This window comes from Macaca thibetana, chromosome 9 (assembly GCF_024542745.1).
Source record: "Macaca thibetana thibetana isolate TM-01 chromosome 9, ASM2454274v1, whole genome shotgun sequence".
Lineage (NCBI taxonomy): Eukaryota > Metazoa > Chordata > Mammalia > Primates > Cercopithecidae > Macaca > Macaca thibetana.
The window spans coordinates 73,441,238-73,463,306 of record NC_065586.1 but is presented as its reverse complement, the minus strand read 5'-3'; the positions used below and the strand labels follow the sequence as shown (position 1 = coordinate 73,463,306).

Sequence of the window (22,069 nt, the reverse complement as noted above, 5' to 3'; positions counted from 1 at the left end):
CACTAAGACTTCTCAGACCATTTGGCCACAGTCCATCCCAGGATGACTGGCTATAACCTCCATATGTTGTGAAATCTTCAGAGTCACAGGAAAATGAGAGTGGGAACCCACGCCCTGTTTTGGGACTTATTTATTTTTTTCTTGTATGGAAAAATGAGTCATGACTGTTAATTTCCTTTCTCCCTTCTCAGAATTCAGACACGTTTGATAGACTGGGTGGGTCAACAGACAGATCTTGAAATGCTGCTTTGGTAAAAGGTTTTGGAAATTATAGTGGCAAGGAGGTGTCTGGGGTCTGGAGAGTTTCTCTTTCGTCATTCTTTCCTGCCCACTCTGAATTTTAGAGCCCACAGAGTACAAGAGGTGGTAGAGATCTATCCAGACAGGATGACCACACTCTTTGGAAAGGGGTAAAAACCCTTCCTTAAAGGGTCGATTGGATGATGACAAACTTTACCTCAAAATTGCTAGTAAACTCACATGCTTTCCCTAAAATTGGGTGACTTATTTTTTCCTAAACATGGGTACTTATTCTGAAATAGACAGCTTACTAAGTTGGGACCATTTATTTTTGCAAAGACAACAAACACCATTTTGCTGAGAAAACCAAAGTATAGCATGGCTAAAGGTTAAAAGAACAAATTACTTTAAAGTGAAGCCTATAAACCAGACCAAAATTCTGATTGGCAAAAGGAAACAGAAGATTACAGGCAATATTTCATTAACTTACAAGGTTAAGATAATATAAAATTTTAGCTCACAAATTCCTAGACCGCTTATGTTTAAAATAGATATTTTTGATAACTTTGCCTCGTTTTCAGATCTCCGAATAAACTTTTAATTCACAGAATTATAAGTTTATCCACAATAAGATGACGTTGGCCACCTTAGTCTTTTTATAATTGTGTAGTCTTTGGGTTCATAAAGGTCACTTACGTGACCATAAAAACATTAACAGTTTGGCTTCATCAGCCTTTCTCATGTCGGAAATAGAAAATTTTGTAGACTTTCCTGAAGGATATTTGAAAAAATTGACAAGAAGTACACTTTAACTAGCACCTTCCATTTTAACCTCCTCAAAGCATTCCCTTCACATACAGAGGCAGCAGGTTGTAAGCAAGACAACTGAGGCTGGACTCGCTGGTTGAGTCACTCACCAGGGCTTTGGCATTGGGGTTAGCTTTCTTATCCAAGAGAACCTTGGCGACTTTGTAATGGCCACAGTGGGCAGCCACGTGTAGGGCAGTCAGGTAGTCATTGGTGACATCGTCCACGGGCACATTATGCTGGAGGAGAAGCTGGACGCAGTTTAAGTGGTCCCCTTGTGTGGCCATGTGCAATGGAGACAATCCATTCTGGAACACATAAGGAAATCAGAGTTCATTTTTTTACCTTTTAAACACAAATGTGCAGAACACAAAATAAAGTGCAAATATAAACAGATAAAAACTCCAGTTCTTCACATGAAAATACCTTCTATTTGTAAAAGCTTTTGACAACTATTTTGAACTACAGCTATTTTTAAAATTGGCCCTCCCAACTGCTTATGTCAGTCAATAACAAGTTGTCAAGGAAATGTCTTTTCCTAATTTAATAGAAGTGTGAATTGCAGCATGGGTCATAACCCAGATGAATGGAAATTTTACTTTTCTTTTTATTTTAAATAGAGATATGGTTTCACTCTGTTGCTCAGCTGGTCTCAAACTCCAGCCTGAAGTGATCCTCCTGCCTCAGCTTCCCAAAGCACTGGGATTATAGGTATGAGCCACTGGAACGTGGCCGAATAGGAATTCTTAATATTTAAGACTAAAAGAAAATTAAAGGTAAGAACAGATTGGTATTCATTAGACTGGTATTAATTTTGTCCTTAGAGATTACTGATACCCAATATTGAAGACTACATTGATTTGACTTTACAAATGGTCCCAATGTAATGCATTTCATCTCACATCAAAGAAAGGGAAACGTTTCCCTTTTCTATCAATCTGGTGCCCCCATGTGTCTATGATGAGGAAAGGCAGGGCATTGACAAAGCCAATAACTAATGCTCACCTTGTTAGTTTAAATCAACTGGGTTCAATAACTCAGTTAATCATGTGCAGTAGGAATGAGTTGAAAATTCATTTAAAGAGCAGAGAGAACAAATATATGTGGTCAAAGGTAAATAAAACCTAGAGTGACACCAGCATTCAATATGTTTCCTAATGAAGGCAAAACAAGGTATGAAGATGTCAATCCTTTCTTTTAACTATGATGGCAAAGTGGGGGAACCTGGGAAATTCCTAGAGAATTCAATTATCAAAAGAGGCTGTATCAATTATTGTAACATAGTTTAACATGTTTTTGGGAAAAGTAAGTTGACAGCAAATTCAGTTTCTAAAAAAATTGTCGTCAATGAATTTTGACAATGACAGATCAAATATGCACCAAGGAACCAGAGGTTTCTGAATCCTCTGAGCCAAATTATTTGCTCCGAATTTATCAATGAATGACATAAAGAAGGAATTCAGGATAAGAAAAAGTAATATGAGCTCCTCGTTAACCATTCCCGTGGCATTATTCACTCTCTGACATATATTTCAACGATTTGGGTTCCTTGAAGGCAAGAGGTACATGGTTATTATTTTTTCCATCGCACAGAAGAGAGCTTTGCACATACAGAAAGAATTCGGCAAATTCTAGGTCAATTTAAAGGCCTCGTACACTGTCAGTCTATCAGGATATTTCTGCCTAAAAAATTTCCCTCAAATATTTTAAACCATAGAAATGAAGGTGCAGAAAAAGGTAGGAACATTTCCCATTTGAGATACTGCTACCCACGAGCATATGGACTGCTTTATTCCTGCCAAAACATTCTTTTGCTTTATGTTTTGATACAGTCTTAGAGGAAAACATGAAGTAAACAAGCAAACAAACAAAAAAACCCCACAAAATCTGAGAGAACAAAGAATAGTGGAGAGTAGAAATGGAAGGCAGTGTCAATAAAAAAAAAAATTCTCTAGCAATGCAAAGACACAATGATTGTGTGGATGGGAAACTTAAAGATAATTGGAGAAGGACAAGAAAACAGTAAAGAAAAGACCATCTGCCCTATGGAAAGAGGTGGTATTACATATGGTGCCTGAAAATACTGATCCAATGTAATGGGCTTTCTTAGCTCCGTAAGACGAAATTCTTGAAGAACCGGTCAGATGGCCTTAAGCCTAGGAATGTACTCATTCACTTAATAGTCATTCAACAAATATTTACTGAAGCCCTACTGTGTTCTGGGCACAAATACAGGTGCTTGTGGGTATTGCACTGAACAAGGAAAAGTTCTTGCTTTCATTCTATTGAAGAGAACCAGACAGCAAGCAAGTAAACAAGCATATAATTTCAAGATGGTGTTAAAAGCTCTAAAGAAAATAAAATATGGCCAGATGGCACTGGCAGGGGGTGGTGAAGATGGGAGGGGTAAATCACGAGAAAACGCCTGTTTATGAGGAAGACATTTGCGTTGAAGAATGTACGGGGACCGCAGAGATCTGGAACAAGCTGAGGGAACTCAAACCAAGCAAACAGAAAATGAGAACAAAGGTGTAGTCTAGGAAGCAAAATAAGGCTGGTTAGCTGGAAGATGGTGAGGAAGGAGCAAAATGGGAGGAGATGAGGAAGAGAGGTGGTCAGAATATCTTAAGAAGTCTATCCTCAGTGCAGAGGGAGATTTCTGATCAAACACGGCAGAAGTGATAGCTATATTTATCCTTCCTCTCCCAAAACTCCACCAAAAAGCAATAATAGATTTAAAGGGTGAAATCCAGAAGGGCACACATGTGCGTGTCCTTTTCCATTCCCACATATACAATGGGGAAGAAATCAAAAACAGATGAGGGTTGTCTCCAAACTTCAGAATATGAAAAGAGGATTTGAGTGTGGTCATTCATCCAGTCGAAGAGAGAGGCTGAAACCTAAATGTCTGAAGCAGTAGAATCAGTGCTGTGCTGACAAATGTTTAACATCCAACTCCTGGAAAAAGAAAAGCCCCAGTGTGTAGCACTAGCCAATTACCATGCTGCCAATCCCCCCACCACAACCAATTTCAAGCCGTCCATCTGATGTTACTGAATGAGGAATTGGGAAGAGATGTACACAACCAGCTCACGAGCCAATACAATCAGGCTCCAGCACACTGCTGGGAATAAAAAGACAAGCTGATTTGCCTTTCAAATCCTCAAAAGGTGGAGGCTATGGAAGCGTAGTACCTCAGAAGATAAGATGAGACTTGGGGCTGCAAGTAAAATCGGATCAAAGACTGTGTATGGAGCTGTCAGGTCTCCAGGCCCTTCCCAACTCAGCAAAGTCAGATAACTGCCTCCTTCTAGCCTGAAGGACACCAGAATTAGTGTCTGGAGAAGGTGAACTAGAGAGATTCAGACTCAAGGGCCCAGGCAGAACAGAGGGCAGTGATGAGGATTTGGACCGAGAATAGGTGATCACAGAAAAACGAAGGAGAATGCAGGCGTTAAAGTTAGGCTGCTTGGGTTCAAATCCTTGTTCTGCCACTAACCGAGATATTTTGAGAAAGCTACTTTATCTCTTTGGGTTTCAGTTTCCTCATCTATTAAAAGGGAATAACAGTATCTCACTTAATACCAGTATCTCACTTAATGAGGATTAAATGAGTTAATACGTGTAAAGAACATAGAGCCTGACAAGCAGTAATCACTATGTAAATATTAGTTATCAATATTATGATTAAAGTATGCATAAAGCACAAGACTGGCAGCCTCTTTCCCCTACTCAGAAGGTATTCACACAGGTGTGCACTGCAAAGGCTGGTGGATTTGTCTCTCAAAAAACTGTACCACCTACGGTAAAGGGAACATAATCATGACATTAAAGAGCCCCTCTTAATCACTGCCACCTGATCAGCACTGCCTAAACTCTTTAGAGCTGCCACTCACATGTTTGTGCCTGACACAGTCAGGTACAGCCATTGTGGGAAGCCTTCAATATAAAAGATAGAGCCAAAGCAAAAAAAAAAAAAAAAAAAAAAAAAAGAGGAAAAAAAGGAAATCTGAGGAATTAGAGACATTCGGGAAACAGAAAAACTAAATTGCAAGAAAGTTATCTCAAATGTTCTCAGAAAAGTAACAGAAAATATTGTACCCATTAAACAAGAACAGGATACTTTAAGAAAAGAAGCTATCAGATAACAAGAAAATGTTCTTGAAAATTAAAAGGTTGGAAGAAAAAAATCAAGATTTCTCAGAAAAAATCCAAAGCAATGAGATGAATAGGAGAAAAAAGATGAGCAACTCTCTGATTTTTAACATTCTTCCTTATTGCTTTGAGAAAATGAAAATCAATTTGAAAGAGAACAATGGGGATTAGTGGGAGGGTTTTTAAGCAGGAGGCTGACATGATTTGGATGACAGTTTGTATGGCGACTTTGACTGCAAAGTGGGAACTGATTTGTGAAGAAGCAAAAAGGTAAATGGGGGACCAACAGGAAGCTACTACAGTGGTTCAGTGAGAAATGATAATGTGGCTTAGAAGACAGCAGTGGAGGAGGAAAGAAAATAGATACGGGATATGTAAAAGGAAAAGAACAAATAGAATCGTCAAGATAAGAAACACTCAAAAGGCCAAGATGTCATCATATACAATGAAAACATCATGGACGTTTAATTCCATTAGACAACACCCTCAACAGCTCACCAGTCTAAACCCTACATTTTAAATGAGTGATGGAATTGTCCAGACCATCTCAACCCTGTCTAGTCTTCCTAATATTGTTGAGGAAACACTGACCAGAGTGAAAATAGAAATAATATGTGCTTTTGTTGCTTTGATAATGTTTCGAGATTAAAGCTCTTAGTAAAGCTTAGTATCTTTTCCAAAAAAATCACTGGTTTAATAAATAAAAATAGTAGTGACAATGAGGTGGTTTATATGTCTCAAAATTTATTTGCAAATATTCTTTTCTTCAAATGTTGTCAAATGGTTTTACTATTAAAAAAAAGTCTAAAAGAGAGTCAATCATTATTTTTTTTCAGGCAATCATCATGTGTTCCTTTCAGATATATCAACATTCCCAAAAGCCCAATCAAGGTGCAATATTTCCAAAGTTTCCAGTGTTCATCAGCTAAACGATATCCTCGACCTTCTTAATAGCCTGTGAACTCTCAAGAAATAAGCTGAGGGGCTAAACACAGCCAGCATCCATACTTTAGAGAGTGTAGAAATTTTAGTCTTTCTTAACCTGACAAGCAATTATTTCTGAGCTATGAAAATTTCACAGAGTAAAATCAAGCAGTAAGCATTCCTGAAACAAAACAGAAACCACACACACACAAATGACTTTGTGGTGTAGCACATTCTACATAAAATTTTAATAAGCTCCAACTTATTTTGAGGTTCTGTAAAGATTTGGTGAACATAACTACTCTGATTCATTTTCTATGTGATTCAAAAGGCTGGATCATATAACCATCAAAACAAATACAGTCCAATGTCCAGAAACCTGAAAAGAAATTACCTTGGTTTTTGAAAGAATGGGGGCAGCTCGATCAAGCAACATTTCTACCACCTGCTCATGGCCACTCCTTGCTCCACAGTGCAGTGGTGTCAGACCATCCTGTTGAACAAAGGAAACATTACCAATTAAATTTGACAATAAATTCTATGAGTGCAGTGTACTTCTTCAAGATCCAGTATGGCACCCAACATGCTGTGGACAAGTGGGCTTCAAACATTTGCTCGTTTATTTCATAAAATACTTTCTTATTTTAGGTTGAAAACTACATTTTTTCATAAGTTTAAATAGCTGCAAAGTATGTAATTTCCCACAAGTCTGAATATCAACATTTAAATGTGTAGCTTTTCCACTACTGTTTTGAATAGCCAATAAAATCTAAGTACTACAAGAAATTTGATGCTCACCATTAACAAAAACACATGAATAAACTCTTAAATAGAAATCTGTAATAGAAATTCTACATTGGTTCTTTTTCCTCCTGAGTTTCTATTTCCATTCCATTTCCGCATACATAATTTTATCTTAATGTAATTTTATGCTTGAAGGTTTTTTATTGATTACCACATATTTCTCTGCCATAAAATTATATCAGTTTAAATTTAAGAAAGGTTTAAATATTTCCTGACAACACATGCCTCTAAGTATAAAAAATGAATCATCTGATTGGATTATTACTATAATTATTTGAATATAACCAATCAAAACAGCAAAAATATATAAAAAGTTTTGTGACCATTCCACAAAAACAATGTATTAAAAATTTCTCTTTTAATGGGATATGCTTTTTTCATGACTAGTTTATGTATCTGCTAATGAAGATTCGTTATTGCTAGAACGAGACAGGGTTCAGCATCAATATTAGCCCTGATTTTTGCTTTTATAGATATTAGTGCTGAGAAAACTTGTTCGCATAGACTGTTGTAGTAGAGTTACAAATTCTTTTTTTTTTTTTTTTTTTTGAGATGGAGTCTCGCTCTTTCGCCCGGGCTGGAGTGCAGTGGCCGGATCTCAGCTCACTGCAAGTTCCGCCTGCCAGGTTTACGCCATTCTTCTGCCTCAATCTCCCGAGTAGCTGGGACTACAGGCCCCCGCCACCTCACCCGGTTAGTTTTTTTTTTTTTTTTTTTTTTTTTTTTTGTATTTTTTAGTAGAGACGGGGTTTCATCGTGTTAGCCAGGATGGTCTCGATCTCCTGACCTCGTGATCTGCACGTCTCGGCCTCCCAAAGTGCTGGGATTACAGGCTTGAGCCACTGCGCCCGGCCTAGAGTTACAAATTCTCTGAATTCCATGTGACAAATTACTTAATGATCTTTTTTTGTCTTTCAAAAATTTTTAAAAAAAATTTCTTCCAAAAGAAATAAATGGGATACATGTGCAGAACGTGTAGGTTTGTCACATAGGTACATGTGTGCCATGGTGGTTTGCTGTACCTATTGACCCATCCTCTAAGTTCCTCCCCTCACCCCCCAGCCCCCAATAGGCCCTGGTGTGTGTTGTTCCCTTCTCTATGTCCATGTGTTCTCATTGCTCAACTCCCACTTGTGAGTGAGAACATGAGGTATTTGGTTTTCTGTTCCCATGTTAGTTTGCTGAGGATGATGGCTTCCAGCTTCATCCATGTCCCTGAGAAGGACATGATCTCATCCTTTTTTATGCCTGCATAGTATTCCACGATGTAAATGTACCACATTTTCTTTCTCCAATCTATTGTTGATGGGCATTTTGGTTGGTTTCACGTCTTTGCTACTGTAAATAGTGCTGCAATAAACATATGTGTGCATATGTCTTTATAGTAGAATGATTTATATTCCTTTGGGTATATACCCAGTAATGGGATTGCTGGGTCAAATGGTATTTCTGGTTCCAGATCCTTGAGGAATTGCCATACCGTGTTCCACAATGATTGAACTAATTTACATTCCCACCAACAGTGTAAAAGTGTTCCTATTTCTCCACAGCCTCCCCAGCATCTATTGTTTCCTGACATTTTAATAACTACCATTCTGTCTGGTGTGAGATGATATCTCACTGTGGTTTTGATTTGCATTTCTCTGATGATCAGTGATGTTGAACTTTTTTTCATATGTTTCTTGGCCACATAAATGTCTTCTTTTGAGAAGTGTCTGTTCATATCCTTTGTCCACTTTTTGATGAGGTTTTTTCTTGTAAATTTGTTTAAGTTCTTTGCAGATTCTGGATATTAGCCCTTTGACAAATGGGTAGATTGCAGAAATTTTCTCACATCCTGTAGGTTGCCTGTTCATTCTAATGATAGTTTCTTTTGCCGTGCAGAAGCTCTTCTGTTTAATTAGATCTCATTTGTCAATTTTGGCTTTTGTTGCAATTGTTTTTGGCATTTTTGTCATGAAATCTTTGCCCATGCCTATGTGCTGAATGCTACTGCTTAGGTTTTCTTCTAGGGTTTTTATGGTTTTGTGTTTTACGTTTAAGTCTTTAAACCACCTTAAGCTAATTTTTGTATTAGATGTAAGGAAGGGGTCCAATTTCAGTTTTCTGCATATGGCTAGCCAGTTTTCCCAGCACCATTTACTGAACTGGAGATCCTTTCCCCATTGCTTGTTTTTGTCAGGTTTGTTGAAGATCAGATGGTTGCAGATTTCTGAGGTCTCTGTTCTGCTCCATTGGTCTATATGTCTGTTTTGGTACCAGTACCAGGCTGTTTTGGTTACCGTAGCCTTGTAGTGTAGTTTGAAGTGAAGTAGCGTGTTCTTTTTGTTCTTTTTGCTTAGGATTTTCTTGGCTATATGGGGTCTTCTTTGATTCCATATGAAATTTAAAATAGATTTTCTAATTCTGTGAAGAATGTCAATGGTAGTTTGATGGGAATAGCATTGAATTGATATATTACTTTGGGCAGTATGGCCATTTTCATGATATTAATTCCTCCTATCCATGAAGATGGAATGTTTCTTCATTTGTTTGCATCCTCTTCATTTGTTTGCATCCTCTCTTATATCCTTGAGCAGTGGTTTGTAGTTCTCCTTGCAGAGTTTCTTCACATCCCTTGTTAGCTGTATACCTATGTATTTTATTCTCTTTGCAGTGATTGTGAATGGGAGTTCATTCATGATTTGGCACTTACCAGTTTAAGGAGTTTTTGGGCTGAGATGGTGGAGTTTTCTAAATATAAAATCATGTCATCTGCAAACAGAGATAATTTGACTTCCTCTCTTCCTATTTGAGTATGATTTATTTCTTTCTCTTGACTGATTGCTCTGGTCTGAACCTCCAATATTATGTTGAATAGGAGTGGTGAGACAGGACATCCTTGTCTTGTACCAGTTTTCAAAGGGAATGCTTCCAGCTTTTGCCCATTCAATATGGTATTAGTTGTGGGTTTGTCATAAATAGCTCTTATTATTTTGAGATATGTTCCATCAATCCCTAGTTTGTTGAGAGTTTTTAACATGAAGTGATGTTGAATTTTATCAAAGGCCTTTTCTGCATCTATTGAGATAATCATGTGGTTTTTGTCTTTGGTTCTGTTTATGTGATGGATTATGTTTATTGATTTGTGTAAGTTGAACCAGCCTTGCATCCCAGAGATGAAGCTGATTTCCTCGTGGCAGATACGTTTTTTGATGTGCTGGATTTGGTTTGCCAGTATTTTATCGAGGATTTTCTCATCAATGTTCATCAGGGATACTGGCCTGAAGTTTTCTTTTTTTGTTGTGTCTCTTCTTGGTTTTGGTATCAGGATGATGCTGGCTTCATAAAATGAGTTAGGGAGGAGTCCTTCCTTTTTAATTGTTTGGAAGAGTTTCAGAAGGAATGGTACCAGCTCTTCTTTGTATTTCTGGTAGAATTCAGCTGTAAATCCATCTGGATCCTGGGCTTTTTTTGGTTGGTAGGCTATTAATTACTGCCTCAATTTCAGAACTCGTTATTGGTCTATTCAGGGATTCGACATCTTCCTGGTTAATCTTGAGAGGGTATATGTGTCCAGGAATTTATCCATTTTTTCTAGATTTTCCAGTTTATTTCCATAAAACTGTTTATAGTATTCACTGATAGTAGTTTGTATTTCTGTGGGGTCAGTGGTGATATCTCCTTTGTCATTTTTTATTGTCTATTTGAGTCTTCTCTCTTTTCTTCGTTAGTTTAGCTAGCAGTCTATCTATATTGTTCATTTTTTCAAAAAAAAAAAAAAAAAAACAGTTCCTGGGTTCATTGATTTTTTGGAGTGCTTTTCATGTCTCTATCTCCTTTAACTCTTCTCTTAGTTATTTCTTGTCTTCTGCTAGCTTTTGGATTCATTTGTTCTTGCCTTTCTGGCTCTTTTAATTGTGATATTAGGGTGTCGATTTGAGATCTTTCAAGCTTTCTGATGTGGGCATTTAGTGCTATAAAATTCCCTCTTAGCACTGCTTTAGCTGCATCCTAGAGATTCGGGTACACTGTCTCTCTGTTCTCATTGGCTTCAAAGAACTTCTTGATTCCTGCCTTAATTTCATAATGTTTACCCAGGAGTCATTTAGGAGCTGGCTGTTCAATTTCCATGTAATTGTGTAGTTTTCAGTGAGTTTCTTAATCCTGAGTTCTAATTTCATTGCACTGTGGTCTGAGAGACTGTTTGTTATCATTTCAGTTCTTTTGCATTTGCCGAGGAGTGTTTTACTTCCAATCATATGATCGATTTTTGAGTAAGTGCCATGTGGCACTGAGAAGAATGTGTATTCTGTTGATTTGGGGTAGAAAGTTCTCTAGACGTCTACGAAGTCCACTTTATCCAGAGCTGAATTCAAATCCTAACTATCCTTGTTAATTTTCTGTCTCATGGATCTGTCTAATACTGACAGTGGGGTGTTAAATTCTCCCACTATTATTGTGTGGGAGTCTAAGTCTCTTTATAGGTCTCAAAGAAAATGTTTTATGAATCTGGGTGATCTTTTATTGGGTGCATATATATATAGAATAGTTAGCTCTTCTTTTGAATTGTTCCCTTTACCATTATGTAATACCCTTCTTTGTCTTTTTGGACCTTTGTTGATTTAAAGTCTGTTTTGTCAGAGACTAGGATTGCAACCCCTGCTATTTTTTTGCTTTCCATTTGCTTGGTAAATATTCCTCCATCCCTTTATTTTGAGCCTATGTGTGTCTTTGCGTGTAAGATGGGCCTCCTGAATATAGCACACTGATGGGTCTTGACTCTTTATCCAATTTGCCAGTCTGTGTCTTTTAATTGTGGCCTTTAGCCCATTTACATTTAAGGTTGGTATTGTTATATGTGAATTTGATCCTGTTATCATGCTGCTATTTGGTTATTTTGTACATTAGTTGATTCTGTTTCTTCATAGTTTCATCGGTCTTTATATTCTGGTGTGTTTTTGCAGTGGCTGGTACTGGTTTTTCCTTTCCATGTTTAGTACTTCCTTTAGGAGCTATTGTAAGGCAGGCCTGGTGGTAATGAAATCCCTCAGCATTTGCTTGTCTGTAAAGGATTTTATTTCTCCTTCGCTTAAGAAGCTTAGTTTAGCTGGATATGAAATTCTGGGTTGAAAATTCTTTTCCTTATGAATGTTGAATACTGGCCCCCAATTTCTTGGCTTGTAGAGTTTCTGCTGAGAGGTCTGCTGTTAGTCTGATGGGCTTCCCTTTGTAGGTGACCTGGCCTTTCTCTCTAGCTGCCCTTAACAGTTTTTCCTTCATTTAGACCTTGGAGAATCTGAATATTATGTGTCTCGGAGTTGGTCTTCTCACGGAGCATCTTATGGTGTTCTCTGTATTTCCTGAATTTGCATGTTGGCCTATTTTGCTAGGTTGGGTAAGTTCTCCTGGATAATATCCTGAAGTGTGTTTTCCCGCTTGTTTCCATTCTCCCTGTCTTCTTCTTGTACTCCAATAATAGGTTCAGTCTTTTTATGAAGTCCCATATTTCTTGGAGGCTTTGTTCATTCCTTTTCATTCTTATTTCTCTAGTCTTGTCTGCATGCCTTACTTCATCAAGGTGGTCTTCAAACTCTGATACCCTTTCTTCTGCTTGGTCAATTTGGCTATTGATACTTGTATATGCTTCGTGAAGTTCTCATGCTGTGTTTTTCAGCTCCATCAGGTCGTTTATGTTCCTCTTGCAGCTGGTTATTCTAGCTAGCAATTCCTCTAACCTTCTATCAAGATTCTTAGCTTCTTTGCATTGGTTTAGAATATGCTCCTTTAGCTCAGTGTAGTTTTTTATTACCCATCTTCTGAAGCCTACTTCTGTCAATTCATCCATCCGATCCTCCATACTTCATGATCTTTCACCCAAAATTCTTCTCAATGATCCATCACAGGACAACTTTATTAGGTCTTTGATTTTTGTGGGCAGCAAGGGGTTAATCAGATCACTAGAATCATGCAGTTCTCAGCAGAACACCAATATTTTGAATTCTTCTGTTTGCCCCCACCACCTCAGGAGTTTTTGCACCCTTGGGCAATGTGTGTGAGAGAGAGCTAGGCTTTTCTTAGTACTAGGGCAGAGGGAATATGTGTTAAAGGACAGGTGGGAAGGGAGACTCTGCAGGAAGCTGAGGAAGTAGAGAGTTATTCACTTAAAACTAAGTGGTCCCAATCCTGCTGGAGAAGTTTTCACAAGTGTTCTTGGTTTATGAGTCCCTCAACTTGAAGATCCCTGAGACTGGTACTTAGTCATACTTAAAAATACAAGAAAATTTGATTCATTATGTTCATATAACTTTCTGGACTGTGTGAGCAGATCTTGAAAGTAAGCCTAATTATTCTAACTTATACGCAAAAAGGTACAACCCTATTTCTAAACTACTAGCCAAATCTCAATAGTATTAATGTTATTTAAAAATAAAATTTTAATTGCAAATAGTACATGGCCTAATTTGAACATTCTTTGGAACATGTTTATATCTTCTGCCTTTTATGTTGATTTAAAACATTTGCTTTTATAAACCAAAGTAAAGCAGCCTTTCAAGTGAAAACAGCATTTTGCTAATAAAATAAAATAAAATCTGGAAACATGCAAAAAATAATGTCCAAATGTCTACTTCATAATGTAAAACCTGAAAACATATGATGGAGAAATAATACACAAAAATCACATCCACCTTCCACCACCTACACACAAAAAAATTTCATACAGACTGCAGTACAGTGATTGTTTTTTATGAATTAAAAGGTCAAAATTGTTTCATTTTCTCTTCTGCAGATTCTAATAAGTAAAAAATGACAAAATATGCATAGACATGTCTGTAAACCAAAAATAAAATTCTAAGGCCCCCCAACCATCTGAATGGACCCCTCCTCTCAGCCAAGAGCATTCCAAAATTAACCTGCAAAACTAGTTCAGGTCATGATGGGTAGGGGAAGCCAGGCATGCCTCATTCTGCCCTCCTCCTTTTTGGAATTACTGCTAGAACAGACTCTGTAAGTCTGGAAACAATAGGAAACATTTACAATCTATTCTCTCTGAAGCCTGGGAGGCTTCATCTGCATGACAAAACCTTGGTCCCCACAACCCCTTATCATAACCTAGATATTCCTTTGTATTGATAATAACTCTTTCAATCAGAGTAACTCTTTCAATCGAAAAATCTTTGAATCCATTGATGACTTGGAAGAACCTCCGCTTCCATTATCCTGCCTTTCCAGATGGAAGCAATGTACATCTTTCATATATTGATTGATGTCTCATGTCTCCCTAAAATGTATACAACCAAGCTGTACCCGAACCACCTTGGGCACAGGTTCTCAGGATCTCCTAAGGGTTGCATCACGGGCCATTAGTCACTCATATTTAGCTCAGAATAAATGTATTCAAATATCTTACCAGGGTCTGACTCTTTTCATCAATAATTTCAAACTATGGTCACACAGAAAAATGCACTCATTCATCCTTGAAAATTATCTTCCACAGAGCAAAATGCTACATACTGAATGCAAAGTGTTTGGCTAAGAGCAAAATCTATCTCAACCATCAACTCCTTAATATTGTGAGGTATACTGTTTCACTGTTTCTTCTTACAGATACACATTTTTTGTTGATTTTGCCTTTTTTTTTTTTTTTTTTTTTTTTGAGATGGAGTCTCTCTTTATCGCCCAGGGTGGAGCACAATAGCGTGATCTCAGCTCACTGCAACCTCCGCCTTCTGGGTTCAAGCGATTCTTCTGCTTCAGCCTCCTGAGTAGCTGGGATTACAGGCACCTGTCACCACGCCTGGCTAATTTTTGTATTTTTAGTAGAGACTGGGTTTCACCATGTTGGCCAGGCTGATCTTGAACTCCTGACCTCAGGTGATCCACTCGCCTCAGCCTCTCAAAGTGCTGGGATTACAGGTGTGAGCCTTTGTGCCTGGCCTGATTTTTGTCTTTTCAAGAAAAGTTTTAATTATAAAAAATTTCAAACAGATTGCAGACTAAAACAGACAGAATATTATAACGAATCTCTGGGTACCTAACTCAGCTTCAACAATTGTCACCCCATGCTCAGTCGAGACTCGTCTATATCCTGACCAAAAGTCAAACCCTTTTCTTGTATTATTTTGAAGCAAATCCAAGACAGCATATTATTATATCCTCATGATTAGTCTTATAAGAGTATATTTATTTGATAAATAGAGACTCCAAGGTTCAAAGAAGTGAAATTACTCATCCAAGGCTGCCGGCACCAAATTTAGAATGAGGCTTGAACTATGAGTGCTGGCTCTACAAGACAATCAAGGCATGTCTTCAGAGGGGTTACTAAGGCAAAGTCCCTGTGCTCACACTTGCAGCCACTCTTAGCCTTCCCTTAGCTACGTTCAGAAGCTGCTACCTCTGATCTCTGTTTGTTTACTAACAACATGTGGCGTCTAAAGACTCAGCAGGGAAAGGTGACATTTCACCAGTGGAAGAGCTATGAAGTGTTATCTTCTTTAGCCATTGTTCCTTTAATCACCTTGCTTCCATGACAAAGTCAGCTGTTTCCCCAAGGTACAACTCATCAGCTCTAGCTGAACTGCGAAGAGCTACCTGAAGCACAACTTTTTCAACTGTAGTTTTCCTTGTAGTATTTTTAACACTGACTTCAAGTGTCAGTCTCCTTTGGATGGTCTACAAATTCAATCTGGCTCTTTTCAAAGGCGTGTAGCTCTTCGAGTAGCCAAAATTGCGGCCGGAGGGATGCCTCATCAGGAAGCTGCACAAGATGTCAACGATGCGACTGCCCCGCTGCACAGGCAGTGCTGGCCCAGCTGCTGGGACATTGACAGGTCAGTGGAAAACAAGTGCCTAGGGTGAATGTAAGATCTTTAATTAGCATCACAGTTCTTGCAGTCATGAAGACGGGCAAGACCAGCTGATCCACAGTGGGACTGAAAAGTACCTGCCATTTAATGATTCACACTTAATTCAGTTTAAAAAAAAAAAAAAAGAGGAGGAAAATTAGCAGGCATTGGTTCTACTTCACTCCTACTTTTTGGTTAAAAAAATAAATTTTGAACTAATTTCTTTGGCTTTGAAGTTGGTGTGGCCTATCGCTCACTTTCCTGACACACGGTTCTGATTTAGGATGTCATTCTGTTCAAAATGATCTTCAGTAACTGTCATTCACAGTTACTCCTCAGTCAAGTCTAAATTCTTCGTTAGCATTCAAAGTCGTCTAAAATCAGTTCCTGCTATACTTGGTCCAACTTGGCCTTTCCTGATTCCCTTAACTTATACTGCAATTAACAAACTCTCTGCAGCTTCTGGTAAGAGTCCCTGGTTTTCTTGTGTTACTGTCTTGCCCACGCCACTTCATGTACCTGAGAGTTCCCTTCCCACTTCCTACAGGATCCTTACTATCTTAGAGCAGAGCATTTCTTTGAAACCTTTTCACAAATTAAATGGAATCTTTCTACCTTCCAGACTCCCTATTTTCTATACCTCTTTTGGGGGACCTGTAACTTTTTACCTAGTATTTTCTTTACCTGTGGGCATGCATGAACATTTCCCGTGACAAAGATCCTCTTCCTTGACTTAACTCTCGTCAAGCTTCTCTGAATTCTCTTCTCATCTAGACCCTGACTTTTGGCCTTCCATGTGTTAGTGTCTGCTTAGTTCAGTTTTAGCAAGCCTCCTACTGGGTCAGTTTAATGAAAATCCCAACCCTTACTATTAGATCAAATTCCTTATTTCCCACCCTGCCTCTCTTATTAATCTGACCTGCCTTTGGCAATAATCTTGTCAAGCCAGTTTAGCCAGAATTGCCCCTACCTTTGACATTTCCTCCTTGTAATTTTCTATTTACTGACCTCACACCTTACTCCTTGGCTATAAATTCCCACCCTTCCTTGCTGTATCCAGAGTTGAGCTAGATCTCTTTACCACTATAAAATTCGTTTGTAGTGCCCCCTTTGGATAAAGTCAGCTTTACTGTTTTCTTACAAGTATCATGAATAATTTTTTTATTTAACACTAGTTTATCTCTGAGGACAAAGCTACCAGCTTAAGGGATAAATGAATCTCACAGAGGAGGTAACTTAGTACTATGTCCATGAAAGTTGCCTAATAAAAATTACTGCGTAAATGAATGAATGGAGTGAGTGAATGAATGTGTTTTCAGGCGAGTTAAAAAATATTTTCTAGTAAGTTGTTTAAAATTCTTTTCCTTGTTATCCTTTTTAAGAGTAGACTCATTTTGGCTACTTCAGTAGCACTATTAAAATGCCTTATTTTTGCAGAAAAGTAAAATTCTTAATAGAATAAGTGACTTGTAAATTGGGATTTAAGGATGTGACTAAGTCTCTTAGCTTTCAAAATTTGCTCTAAATAAGATTCCCTTTTTCTACTCGGAATACTAATAAGCGTAACAAAAGAACTATGGTTGATACTGTGCTTTGCAATGCAGCACAGAACTGGCATATTCCTTTCCCTAAAATTAGAGCCACGCTTTTTTTCGATGCAGAATAAGGATTCTTACTTGCTTCCAACTCCTAGAAATGTATAATTAATGAACAAAGTAACTTAGAATGAGCTGTAGACCAAAAAGCAGTTTTTCAACTGCATAGAATAGTGTTGATCTCCAGTTGAAAAATGCTAGACAAAGGCAATTTTGAGGGATTGAGAGGGGGTTGCCTCAAGAAAGGCAACATATGCAGTTGGACTAGAGAGAAGGAGAGGGATGCTGAGTTGCCATAGTAACATTACGGAAGGGAAATGAGATTGCATGGGGTTAGCAATATTTTCCAATTCCCTTGATTTTTAAAGCACTCACATAACAAACAAGTTTCCCTTGGGCAGAATTCTAAAGCAACACAAACTGGCTAGTCGAGATCTCATATTTCGTTTTAGTGACAGTAATCTTATTAGTGAGGAGGGGAACTGCACGTTACTGGCTGGACGGAATGCTCTCATGTTAGCCTAAGAGCAAAACCTTGCACACACGAAGGTCAAAAGACTTTCAGGTCTGATTTTTCTGAAAAGCATGAAGCAGGATATTAAGGCATCGCACCTAGGACTATGAAACCAGAATGTGTCTTTAGCAGGTCAAATTTGCTCAGTGTCACTGGAGTGACACAAATGCGTGGTTTGGGAAATATTTTCAAGAAGAGACATATTTATTTTGAGTAGTATCCTTTAGGATACTCTTTCCTTCTTTTCTTTTTCACAAGCAAAATAAATAAATAAATACAAACCCCTCACTCTAGAGAAGGAAAAGGAATTCAAGCAGAGAGAACTCTGCAGATAGATCATGGCTGTAGAACAAGATATAACCTTGAATTAAAAACTGAAAACAATGAAAAAAATGTAGAGAGTCCTTCAGGAGAAGAGAGCTATGATGACACTGAAAGATAAATTAAATGGCATCACTTACAGTCTAATAACTAAGCTCTTTTCTTCCTTTTTTTTTTTTCTTTTTGAGACAAAATCTCGCTGTTACCCAGGCTGGAGCGTAATGGCACAATCTCAGCTCACTGTCACCTCTGCCTCCTGGGTTCAAGCAACTCTCGTGCATCAGCCTCCCAAGTGGCTGGGATTACAGGCATGCCCCACCACTTCCAGTTATTTTTACATTTTTTGTAGAGATGGGGTTTCACCCAGTTGGCCAGGCTGGTCTCAAACTCCTGGCCTCAAGCAATCCTCTCACGTCAGCCTCCCAACGTGCTAGGATTACAGGCATGAGCCACCACACCTGGCCAGCAAAGCTATTTCATATTGGCATTTTCACCAAAAATTTGGACTGTGTCCTCATTTTTTTGTGTGTGTGTGTTAGGCAGTTATCGAGATAGCCTAAGAGGTGAAATAAAATTTTTTGAATGTCCTCTATGTTATAGGCTTATTATAATTGTGATCTTATTTAATCTTTACAGCAATTCTATGAGAAAAGTATCAGTAGTTACATTTATAGACGAGAAAACTGCTCCAGGGGATTCGTGTACCTACTACTCAAGGTCACATGGCAAGTACATAGAGTAAACCGATGGAATTAGAATTTACATTCATGATTGCCTCCTTTGAAGGACTGGGTTTCTTCTATTATGCCAAGCAACCTCTTCAAAAAATATAAGCAGTCAATGTTCTATTTAAGATCAAGAGTTCATTTCCGCCATTTATATATAGGAGGGAAAATATATTAATTAGCTTCCTTGTTATACTGTTATACCATCGATATGTTTAAATGAAAATAAGGTAAAATCCTCTTATGTCCTCTCTACTTGGAAAACTACAGCCTTCATTCTGTGACTAGAACACACCCTTATGTTATTAGTATTGTAGTTTTCCACTCTGTTCTTTGTGTTTATTGTCCCTCCTTGCTTGTCTCCTTTTGGGTTGAGAATTATTTAGTATTCTAATCATTGAAACATCATCTATATCATTGGCTATCTTCTGATTTTTTTAGCTAAATATTTTTTGGGGGGGAGAGTTGTTTTATAAATTAAAATGTGTATCTTTGACTTACTAGTGTGAATATTATAATATTACAAATTGTAATTCCTATAATGTAATAATTGTATATTATATATAATATATATATATAATATAGAGTATATATAGTATATATTATATATAATATTATATATGATATGGAGTATATATAGTACATATTATATATAATATAGAGGATATAGTATATATCTAAACAGTATTTATTGTAATATATAGTATATATTATATATATGTGGTAATATATAGTATTATATATGTAATATATGTACTATGTATATGTATTATATTATATAGTATATATAATATAGTAAAATTATAGGATAATAAATTATAGTATAATATAGTATAACAATATGTAATATATAACATACTATATAATATATACTATGTTTATAATCAAAATACATACATAGTATATATAATATAGTATATATACTATGTATATAATCAAAATACATACATAGTATATAATATATATACTATATACAATCAAAAGCAAAAGTCAGTATATATTATATACAGCATATATAATACAGTATAACATAGCATAATATAGTATACTATAACATAATATATTATATTATATAGTATATATAATACATAGTATTCATTATATAAATATATTATAAAGTAATATTAATATTACATATATTATATACTGACTTAATATTATACCACTTTATGTATAATGAGAATTCTGCAATATTATAATTCTATTTACACTATTAGTTGTATCTTTTGTGCTATATATTTTATTTCTACCTACTATTATATATTATAGCCCTCACAATAGATTGATATTTTTGCTTCAACAATTGACTTTTAAAGAACTTAAGAAGAATAATATTTTATTGTATCCACATATTTACTCCTTCTAGCTCTTCTTTCCTTTATGTAGATCCAGTTTTCTTTTTGGTATCATTTCCCTTAGAGGGAAGAAATTTCTTCAGTATTTTAGTTAGTATGGGCCTGACGGTAACAAGTTATGTCAGCTTTTGCTTGTATGAAACAGTCTTTGTTTTGCTTTTAGTACATAAATATAATTTTTAGTAGATATAAATATATTTATTAGAATTTATATCAATTATATAAATAGATTGCTAGATATTTTTCATTCAGCACTTTAAAGGTGGCCCATCATTTTCTGACTGTCAGTGTTTCTGATGAGAAGTCAGATAACATTCTTATAATTGTTTTCCCCCTTCATGATATATCTTTTTCTCTGGCTACTTAAATGTTTTTCTTTTTGATTTTTTGTGTGATATGACTCTGTGTGGTTTTCTTTGTATTTATCCTCTTTGGGGTATGCTAAGTTTCCTTGATTTGAGGCCTTCAGTTTATGATCAAATTTGGAAGTAAATATAAACTTATTTTATGGCCCATTCTCTTTCTCCTTTGCCTCTTGGACTACATTGTACAGATTTAGTCAACTTGTTATTATTCCTCAGGTTACTGACATAGCTGTGTATTTGATTTTTAATCTTTTTTTCTTTCTGTGCTTTAGTGTGGATGATTTTTATGACTTGTGTTTAAGTCCTCCAATTTTTTTCTTCCTCTGTATTCAATCTATTTATCCTATCTAATGATTTTTAAAGTATTTCTGATATTGTGTTTTTCAATCTTAGGATTTCCTTCTGGTTCTTTTCCCCCCATTATACTTGTTTCCCCTATAGCTTAACATATTTACCTTAGTTATTTTAAATTCAGCAAATTTCAACAGTGGAGTCATCTGTGGGTTTGTTTCTATTACCTAACTTTTCTTTTGACTATAGGTCACATTTTCCAGTTGACTTTGTTTAGTAATTTTAAAATTACATAGTGGGTATTTTGTATGATATGTTATAAATAATTTGGAACTTACAGCAGCTTGGTTTTGTCTAGAGCCAATGATTTTTCTCAGCAGAAGGCTTAGTCCAATGCAAGCTATTCCATCATAACTTAATGCCAGAACTCTCATACATTTGAATAAAAACAGGATACGTGACCTCTGCATATTATGCCATCATAGTTTGTATTTGTTTCTATCATGCACACTTATGAATATTTATTCTATGAATACATGAGAGAATTCTTGACTTTCCAGTTGGTAGATATTGAATAACCTACTATAAAATATGATTTCGGTCAGGCCAGTGGCTCATGTCTGTAATCCCAGAACTTTGGGAGGCTGAGGAGGGTGGATCACTAGGTCAAGAGTTCAAGACCAGCCGGGCCAATATGGTGAAACCCCATCTCTACTAAAAATACAAAAATTAGCTGGGCGAGGTGGCATGTGCCTGTAATCCCAGCTACTCAGGAGACTGAGGCACGAGAATCACTTGAACTCAGGAGGCGGAGGTTGCAGTGAGCCAAGATTGCGCCACTACACTCCAGCCTGGGTGACAGAGTAAGACTCTGTCTCAAAAAAAAAAAAAAAAAAAAAAAAAAAAAAAAAAAATTAAATAAATAAATAAATGATTTCAAACATAAAAGGTGCTTTTATATGCTTCTTATAAGATGTTACATGTTTGAAACAATTTAATATTCACAATTTACAAAACACTAATAATTTCTTTTATCTTTATCTTTCCTTTGAGGAAGGAGGGTAATTAAAGATGGTTATAGTTGACAGCTATAGAGTAACTGTGTGGCTAACTGATGAAGAGCTATTAAAAAAAAAAGTTAGATGTGA

The 22,069-nt window shown here is 36.7% G+C and overlaps 1 protein-coding gene across 1 annotated transcript in view; it reads right to left on the bottom strand.

The window, feature by feature from the left end:
* The window catches only part of ANK3 (ankyrin 3), a 361,275-nt gene that overhangs the window by 179,841 nt on the left and 159,365 nt on the right, over positions 1 to 22,069 (bottom strand). Inside the window, 2 exon segments of the mRNA XM_050803013.1 lie at positions 1,158 to 1,355; positions 6,521 to 6,619. Of these exon segments, the coding sequence (XP_050658970.1) occupies positions 1,158 to 1,355; positions 6,521 to 6,619 (297 nt within the window).